A 10,000-nucleotide genomic window follows, 5' to 3' on the forward strand; every position below is an offset into this window, starting at 1 on the left:
GAGAGGCTTGGTATGTTTCTCTGCCTAATATTTCACCTCTTCTACTTGTCACTTTCCTCTGGTGGCTAATACTGCTAAGCTGAGAGAGGCTTGGTATGTTTCTCCGCCTAATATTTCACCTCTTCTACTTGTCACTTTCCTCTGCTGGCTAATATTGCTAAGCTGAGAGAGGCTTGGTATGTTTCTCCGCCTAATATTTCACCTCTTCTACTTGTCACTTTCCTCTGCTGGCTAATATTGCTAAGCTGAGAGAGGCTTGGTATGTTTCTCTGCCTAATATTTCACCTCTTCTAATTGTCACTTTCCTCTGCTGGCTAATACTGCTAAGCTGAGAGAGGCTTGGTATGTTTCTCTGCCTAATATTTCACCTCTTCTACTTGTCACTTTCCTCTGCTAAGCTGAGAGAGGCTTGGTATGTTTCTCTGCCTAATATTTCACCTCTTCTACTTGTCACTTTCCTCTGCTGGCTAATATTGCTAAGCTGAGAGAGGCTTGGTATGTTTCTCTGCCTAATATTTCACCTCTTCTACTTGTCACTTTCCTCTGCTGGCTAATATTGCTAAGCTGAGAGAGGCTTGGTATGTTTCTCTGCCTAATATTTCACCTCTTCTACTTGTCACTTTCCTCTGGTGGCTAATACTGCTAAGCTGAGAGAGGCTTGGTATGTTTCTCTGCCTAATATTTCACCTCTGCTACTAGTCACTTTCCTCTGGTGGCTAATACTGCTAAGCTGAGAGAGGCTTGGTATGTTTCTCTGCCTAATATTTCACCTCTTCCACTTGTCACTTTCCTCTGCTGGCTAATATTGCTAAGCTGAGAGAGGCTTGGTATGTTTCTCTGCCTAATATTTCACCTCTTCTACTTGTCACTTTCCTCTGCTGGCTAATATTGCTAAGCTGAGAGAGGCTTGGTATGTTTCTCTGCCTAATATTTCACCTCTTCTACTTGTCACTTTCCTCTGCTGGCTAATATTGCTAAGCTGAGAGAGGCTTGGTATGTTTCTCTGCCTAATATTTCACCTCTTCTACTTGTCACTTTCCTCTGGTGGCTAATATTGCTAAGCTGAGAGAGGCTTGGTATGTTTCTCTGCCTAATATTTCACCTCTTCTACTTGTCACTTTCCTCTGCTGGCTAATATTACTAAGCTGAGAGAGGCTTGGTATGTTTCTCTGCCTAATATTTCACCTCTTCTACTTGTCACTTTCCTCTGCTGGCTAATATTACTAAGCTGAGAGAGGCTTGGTATGTTTCTCTGGCTAATATTTCACCTCTTCTACTTGTCACTTTCCTCTGCTGGCTAATATTGCTAAGCTGAGAGAGGCTTGGTATGTTTCTCTGGCTAATATTTCACCTCTTCTACTTGTCACTTTCCTCTGCTGGCTAATATTGCTAAGCTGAGAGAGGCTTGGTATGTTTCTCTGCCTAATATTTCACCTCTTCTACTTGTCACTTTCCTCTGCTGGCTAATATTGCTAAGCTGAGAGAGGCTTGGTATGTTTCTCTGCCTAATATTTCACCTCTTCTACTTGTCACTTTCCTCTGCTGGCTAATATTGCTAAGCTGAGAGAGGCTTGGTATGTTTCTCTGCCTAATATTTCACCTCTGCTACTTGTCACTTTCCTCTGCTGGCTAATATTGCTAAGCTGAGAGAGGCTTGGTATGTTTCTCTGCCTAATATTTCACCTCTTCTACTTGTCACTTTCCTCTGCTGGCTAATACTGCTAAGCTGAGAGAGGCTTGGTATGTTTCTCTGGCCATAGATGATTCTCTCTGATATGATGCGTCAGGGAGGAAAGTGACGCACGTGCCCTGAGTGTGACGCAGACGCAGTGGAATTGTAAACCAACTTTTGTAACACCTTCTACACAGAGTTGTAAAATTTTTAGCAGTGGAAAAACTACAATGTTAAAAAAATAATTGAAGAAGAGAAAATAAGAAAAATGATAACTTTACGTAAAATAATGTTAGAGAGAGAGAGAGAGAATTTACTAGCCTTGTAATTGGAGGCTGAATGTTAAAAATAGTATCATTATTAATATTAGTAGTTGTAGTAGCAGCAGCAGTAGTAGTAGTAGTAGGAGTAGCAATAGTAGTAGAAGTGATAGTAGTAGTAGTAGCCATAGCAGTAGTAGTATTAGCATTGCCTCCACACTCCATCAGCACTGCATTACACATAGAGGCGTCTCCTTTATGGTGATGCGTGTGAATTATTGATCCTACAGTGCTATAGCTACCCCCTGCTGTGTATATATGATGCCTGATGCTGTATAGGACACGTGTGGGTAGATAGATGGATAGATAGATGGTTAGATGGATAGATAAATGGATAGAAGTAGACAGAAGGTTAGATGTATGGATGGGTACTAGATAGAGAGGTGTGTGGTCAAGTGGATAGATGGATAGGTAGGTGGGTGGCTGTGACTAGATAGATAGACAGATAAATAGATAGATGATAGGTAGATATAGTATTGAGTAGATAGATAGATAGATAGATAGATAGATGCATTTTGAAAAGAGAGCCTACCGGAAAGAAATGTGAACTTACTCTCTTTTTTGTTTTAGTTCTCTCTCTCTCTCTCTCTCTCTCTCTCTCTCTCTCTCTCTCTCAATCTACCTACCTTCCTTCCTTCCTTCCTACCTACCCACCCACCTACCTGCCTACTTACCATCCTTCCTTCCTTCCTTCTTTCCTGCCTTCCTTCCTTCCTACCTATCTACCTGCCTACCTACCTACCTACCTACCCATCCACCCACCCACCCACCTACCTACCTATCTATCTATCTATCTTTCCATCTATCTATCAGCCCTATCACAAACCATATAATTATTTCATATACCTAAAAATTAAGGAAGTATTGCTATGTTTTTCAGATATCAGAGACAAGAAAAACAGCTCTCGTAGGCTCGATCTTTGTCATCTTTGCTCCGTCCACCCTTCCTTGCTCGCTCGGACGAATTTCTACTATTAACTTTTATGTGGAGAGCGAGAGACTGACGAGGAGAGTGTGTGAGTGAGGTGGCGGGGGAGAGGGAAGGGGAGGCCAAGGATGACATGGAGGGATGGAGTGGAGAGGTATATGAGAGAGGGAGGTGTGAGCTGGGAGCAGGGCAGTGAAGTGGCGAGGGACAGGGTGACGTGGAGGTGATTTGTTTGTGACCGCCCCTTATAGGATTAAGGCGTCTGGCAATAGATAGATAGATAGAAGTTTTATATGGAAAAATTGTATAGAATGATAATAATTATGGTTTATTTCTGTGTTTGTGTGTGTTTGGTAAAGATACAGGTGTTAATATTGAAAACACCTGTCAGGTAATTAGATGGGTTTAGTCAGGTGTATAAGGGTACCATAGACACACCTGTTTTACATACATTCATACATACTTATACACATATGCATACATACATACATACATACACACACATACATACATACGTACATACATACATTTACGAGTACATACGAAAACATACACATAAACATACATACATAACTTTATACACACACATACATACATGCATAACTTCATACACACACATACATACATACATATACGACTACATACGATTACATACACACATACATACACAAGCCACAATAGATAGATAGATAAATGGAGAGAGAGACAGGAAGAGAAATTCAAGTTTGTGAAATGGATAGATAGATAGATAGATAGATAGATATGAGGCAGGCAGATAGATAGATAGATAGATAGATGTAAGAGCTAGATAGATAAAAAATAGATGGTATATGTGTTTAGTAAAGAAATAGTTGATATGAGGAAGAAATGTAATAAATATAAGCAGAGTAAAAGGGTAAGATAAGGGATTAGGAGAGAGAGAGAGATATTAGGCACTTGACAGACACCGGAGATAAAGGAGAGATTGTAGATCCTGGGAGAGAGAGAGAGGAGAGAATTAATGTAGAGAGAAAGGAAGAGTTAGATAGCGAGGTTAATAGATAGGAAGAAGGCAGATAGATAGAATGATAGTGAGAGAGAGAGAGGAGTGTAGAGAGAGAGAGAGAGTTAGATAGATAGGAAGATATAGACAGATAGATAGATAGAGTGATAGAGATGGACTGATAGATAGATAGATAGTGGTTGAGAGTGGTATTCCAACCGAGAGATAGATAGATAGATAGAAAGTGTAGCCTCCATCTGGGTGTCATATAACCTAGGTGTACCACAGACACACACACACACACACACACACACACACACACACACACACACACACACACACACATCCACAAATACCAAACTCACTCACTCACTCTTTCACACACACACACACACACACACACACACACACACACACACACACACATCCACAAATACCAAACTCACTCACTCACTCTTTCACACACACACACACACACACACACACACCGCTCGCTGGTGCAGTGGTAACGTTCTCGCTTGCCAACTGGTGGACGGGAGTTCGCGCCTCGCTCAGGTTGCGAAAAGTTTCACTGACGAAGTGGGTGGTTACTGTCCCCCTTGAGCAAGGGGACGGGTGTGTACGTGTGTGAAGGTCACAGCCTTGCCCTTAGATCGGACTATATGAGCTCTCAGCTCCCTTCCGAGAGGGTAAAAGCTGACGATCTCGACCATCAAGTGATCCTGACCGACCCGGTGAATTACACACACACACATCCACAAATACCAAACTCACACACACACACACACACACACACACACACACACACACACACACACACACACAACTACAACACATCTTCACAGCTACCACAACAACAAACATTACCACAACTACCACCATCCCTACCACAACAACCACCATTCCTACCACAACTACCACCATTCCTACCACAACTACCACCATTCCATATCAGAGTTCAAATAGAGCTTTAGACTTGTTGACAAGCGATGAAGAGGGAGGCCTTCACGTGGTGGCACTGATATAACATGGCGGGGGGACTGCCTGGTTATATGAACATGCCTTTACTACCACTACCACCACAACGACCACTACTGCTACTACTACTACTACTACTTCTACGACTACTACTACTACTACAACTTCCACCACAACTACCACCACAACCACAACCAGTCTACCTGTAGGCTGGGGTGAGTACAGAGAGATACGGTGTGGTAATTGTGGTAGCGATAATGGTAACTGTGGTAGTAGGTCGTGGTGATAGTGGTTATAAGAAATGCATCTCTCTCTCTCTCTCTCTCTCTCTCTCTCTCTCTCTCTCTCTCTCTGCCCATCTATCTATCTATCTATTCATCTATCTACCTCACCCTTTCCTCATTCCTCCCTAATTCCCGTTTTAGTAGAGAGAGAGAGAGAGAGAACAACGTGCGGATATGTAGGTCAGGAAGAGACCATTTGTTTGTATGTTTCAGGTGTTTCTCTCTCTCTCTCTCTCTCTAACCTGTCAAAGATCCCGATTTGACTAATCCTAACCCCTTTCTCTCGATTAACCTGTCAAATTTGTGGTTTGATTTGACTAGTAACCAAGGAGACTCAATCCTAACCCCTTTCAGCTCGATTAATGGCCAGGTGTAGTCAAATTTGTGGTTTGATTTGACTAGTAACCAAGGAGACTTAATCCTAACCCCTTTCAGCTCGATTGATGGTCAGGTGTAGTTAGATTGGAGGGTTGATTTGACTAGTAACCAAGGAGACTCAATCTAACCCCTTTCAGCTCGATTGATGGCCAAGTGTAGTTAGATTGGAGGCTGGATTTGACTAGTAACCAAGGAGACGCATCATATTTCATGCAGTCACGAGTTGAAAATCTAGTTGTGTGTGTGAGAGAGAGAGAGAGAGAGAGAGAGAGAGAGAGAGAGAGAGAGAGAGAGAGAGTTTTTGTGAGTGTGATGGAGCCGTGTACGTAAAATGAAGGATAAAGGTACTAGGTGTGTGTGTGTGTGTGTGTGTGTGTGTGTGTGTGTGAGGGGGAGTTCATTGAGTGTTTTTGGTCCGTAGTTGGGGTGTGGTGGGGTGGAAGGGAGGGGGAGGGGGATTGGAGGGATTGGGAAGAGGGGGGAGGGAAGAAGAGAGAGGGGGGGGTCCATTGAGAATGTTTTTGGTCAGTAGTTGGGTTATGGTGGGGGTGGGGGAGAGAAAGTGGGGGCTATTCGGGAGGAGGGAGGGAGGGGGAGGGAAGGAGGGAGGGAGGGGGAGGTTCATTGAGATGTTTTTGGTCAGTTGGGGGCATGGTGGGGGTGAGGGAGGGACAGGGGGAGGGGGGTAGAGTGAGGGAGGGGGCGTGGTCACGGAGGTACAGGGGTATATAAGCAAGGCCGAAGCGACGTTGTGTTTAGTGTTCAAGACCACCTCGTTAACGTAAGAGATTCTTTCCACCTGACGGCTCTTTCCACCCGACGAGTCGCTGCCCTAGACGACCCTCTGTACCCCAGCGACAACGACACGAAGCGACAGAATGCACCCAGCCAGAACCCTACTCCTAGCCCTCATCCTAGTGTCGTCTAGCACTGTTCTAGGCGACACTTTTGACTTAGATCTAACTACCTCCACCACCTTTGCCCCAAGCGTGCCCGGGTCCTCCTCGATGGCGGACTGGCACTCCTCAACGCTGTGGATTATTATTCTGGGCTTCGTTCTGGCGTTCATTCTGGCGTTTGGTGTTGGGGCAAACGATGTCGCTAACGTCTTTGGCACAAGCGTCGGAGCAAAGGTTTTAACGCTGCGCCAAGCTTGTATGATTGCAACGGTGGCAGAGATCTTAGGAGCCGCTCTCTTAGGTGAGTTCTAGGCTGTTGTTATTGTTCCGTGTTCTCTCTTCACCCCACAGGTCCCTCCCGGAAGTTCCACCATCGCCACAGCCACCCACGCACTCTGTTCTTCCTCCACATCCACTTGCCTAACCTCCCAGCCCTCTGTATCTCTGTGACACATACCTTTCCCTACCCTATTTTCGTGATATATATCCTACCCTACCTGTATCACCACCACAGCCACCACAGTTAGGCATTCTGTTGATCCACCACGTATCTAGGCTCCTGTGTCAGTCTCTTTCTACCTCTAGCACCACCACAACTACCACAGTCACTACCACATCTACCACAGTCGCTTTAGCAGTTTCCTCCTCATCTACTGCCACGATTCTAACTTCTAACCACACCTACACCACCTCTGTTTCAGTGGCAAACACCTCTTTCTACCACTAACACCACCACAACTACCACACCACCACCACCACAGCATATCTAGCAGAACTGTTCATTGCCATTTCTTCCACCCTCACATACCACACACATTCTCTCACTCGCTCACTTTGGCCAAATTAAAGCTAGCTCAGTGCCAAACGTTCCGACAGCCACCTCCACCAACACTGCGTAAATATTTTTGTTGAGAACCCAGTAGACTGCAGACTGATTCGTGGTTTATAAAGAGGAGGGTAATTTTGAGAGTTTTAATTGCACATAACATCCCCTCTGTTATTTTTTTTACCTTCAGAAATTAAAATCACTGTTATTGATCTTATAATACTTGTGATTTTTGTTAATTGTCAGGCGTAATTGCAGTCGTTATTGTATTGGTTTTTAAATAATTAGTTCTGTCACATCCTCCATTCATCTGAGCCTCAAGACTTCACTACCACTACTACTACTACCACTACCACCGATCTTCCACTCTTCCTCAACCACTCTACCACATCCACCCAACCAGACAACCACATTACCACCACACTACCACCATCCCAGCTAATTCTCCACTTCTGACCAACTCCTCCACTCAAACTTCCACTTCTGGCCCCACCACACAACCACACCTCACTCCTAACCCCTTCACACAACCACAGCTCCACTCCACACCCTTCCATCACCCATATTCCACTCCAAGTCACTCCTCCCATCCACAACTCCACTCCAAACCTCTCCATCCACCCAGACCTCATTCCTAACCACTTCACCCACCCAGACCTCACTCCTAACCCCTCCACACAACCTCAGCTCCACTCCACACCTCTCCACGCACCAAACCTCCGCTTCTAATCCCACACCACACCACCACACGTCAAAATGGAGCCCTGGAGTGAAGAATTACTACCCTACGTCATTGCTGGCTTCTTCGTGTCGTTCCTTCTTGCCTTCGGAGTGGGGGCCAATGACGTGGCAAACTCCTTCGGCACGGCAGTGGGGTCCCGGGTCCTCACGCTGAAGAAGGCCTGCATTCTCGCCACGATCTTTGAGAACCTGGGCGCCATACTGATAGGTAAGGTGGTCCAGTGGGTTGAGGCGCCCCCGACAGGTGTGCAACTGTAATTATAGGTAAGGTGAGTAAAGGTGGGCTAGTGGAATTAGGCTTCCCTGACAGGTGTGCAACTGTGTTTATAGGTAAGGTGAGGAAAGGTGGGCCAGTGGTATTAGGCTTTCCTGACAGGTGTGCAACTGTAATTATAGGTAAGGTGAGGAAAGGTGGGCTAGTGGAATTAGGCGCCCCTGACAGGTGTGCAACTGTGTTTATAGGTAAGGTGAGGAAAGGTGGGCTAGTGGAATTAGGCGCCCCTGACAGGTGTGTATATTCATCACTATTTTTTACCCTGGATGTTGTACGTGTAGGTAAGGTGGAGAAATGGTGGGTCAGTGGATTCAGGCGCCCTAGACAGCTATGCATATTCATTATTGTTAGATGCCGTACATGTAGACTTGGCTAATTACGTTTTAAAAATCATGGCAGCGTAACAGCACAGGTCAGTACCGCTGAGGAACGAAAATAAAAACAGAAAAACACGTAATATACATAGATCTAAGAGTATGAAAAAAATCGTGTTAAAAATAGTCACCCATATATTAATTTTATGCTTAAAAAACTACGGTGAAAATTACTTGTAGGTGAGAAAAGAGAGAGAGAGGCCAGGTGTACTAGTGGGCTGCGGTGATGCAATTTTTTTTTTTTTTATGCAAGGAAAAAGGAACCAAAGGCTAGGGTGGTTTGGGGTTGCTTATATACTACCACTTATAGGTTGCAAAGAGCCTGGTGGTTTAGCGGGTTACGGTGATTCAGTATGTGATTAATTAGGGTTTGCATCTGAGGGTGGTTTGGGGTGAGGTGTATGTGAAGCTAGGGTGAGGGAAGGAGGGAAGAGGTAGGGAAGAAAGATATTGAGACTAAATAGCAAAGGGAAAGGAGATGAGAATATAAGGAAGTGCGGAAGTGATGCAAGGAGGGAAGAGGTAGGGAAGAAAGATGCTGACAAGACTAAGTAGCAAAGGGAAAGGAGATGAGAATATGAGGAAGTGTGGAAATGATGCAAGGAGGGAAGAAAGATGCTGACAAGACTAAGTAACAAATGGAAAGGAGATAAGAATATGAGAAAGTGGGGAGGTGATGCAAGGAGGGAAGAGGTATGGAAGAAAGATGTTGACGAGACTAAATAGCAAAGGGAAAGGAGATGAGAATATGAGGAAGTGGGGAAATGATGCAAGGAGAAAGAGGAAGTGAAGATAAGTAGATGAGGGAGAGATGATGAGAAATGTAGAGGAAATGACATGTCCTTTGAAGAAACATGTCAGAGAGAAGGACGGGGATGTGAGTGAGGGAGAAGGAAGGAAAGAATTGAGAGAGGCACTTGGAAGAAAATGAAATAATTGAGAGACAAGACGTTGGTGAGTCAATGGAAGATGACGTGAGAGAGAGAGAGAGGGAGGGAGGGAGGGAGAGAGAGGATGGAAGTCTTAAAGGAAATGGAATAACTGACTGAAGAGATGAGACATGCTTGATAAGGAGGACAGTGACGTAAGTATCAGTAAGAGGTTTGGTTGGTGAGTCAGTGTGCGTGTGTGTGTGTGTGTGTGTGTGTGTGTGTGTGTGTGTGTGTGTGTGTGAGAGAGAGAGAGAGAGAGAGAGAGTGAGCAAGCGTATCGTAAAGTTCACTCACATTATTTTGCATATTTTATCCCAGTGCTCAGGGTCAGAATAACAGTAATATAGCTCTACATTCTTTCCATAGCACTTCTTCGTGACTAGCACATATTCTAGTGTAAACCTAGTGTCAC

At 44.7% G+C, this 10,000-nt stretch overlaps 1 protein-coding gene across 3 annotated transcripts in view; it reads left to right on the forward strand.

Moving 5' to 3' along the window:
- Positions 1 to 6,336: 6,336 nt before the first annotated feature.
- NaPi-III (Na[+]-dependent inorganic phosphate cotransporter type III) overlaps positions 6,337 to 10,000 on the forward strand; it is a 34,621-nt gene continuing 30,957 nt past the window's right edge. For 2 of the 3 annotated variants that reach the window (XR_013897249.1, XM_080271914.1), the window contains exon 1: positions 6,337 to 6,742. Coding sequence is in view for 2 of the 3 variants with exons in the window: in XM_080271914.1 (XP_080128040.1) it covers positions 6,421 to 6,742 (322 nt within the window). In the remaining variant the exon portion in view is untranslated. Of the gene's footprint in view, positions 6,743 to 7,989; positions 8,217 to 10,000 lie in introns of those variants that run through there. The other variant, XM_080271915.1, reaches the window with a different exon arrangement.

The sequence above is a fragment of the Coenobita brevimanus genome, chromosome 48 (assembly GCF_032717465.1).
Source record: "Coenobita brevimanus isolate Jiangsu-jjx chromosome 48, ASM3271746v2, whole genome shotgun sequence".
NCBI classification, from domain to species: Eukaryota; Metazoa; Arthropoda; class Malacostraca; order Decapoda; family Coenobitidae; genus Coenobita; species Coenobita brevimanus.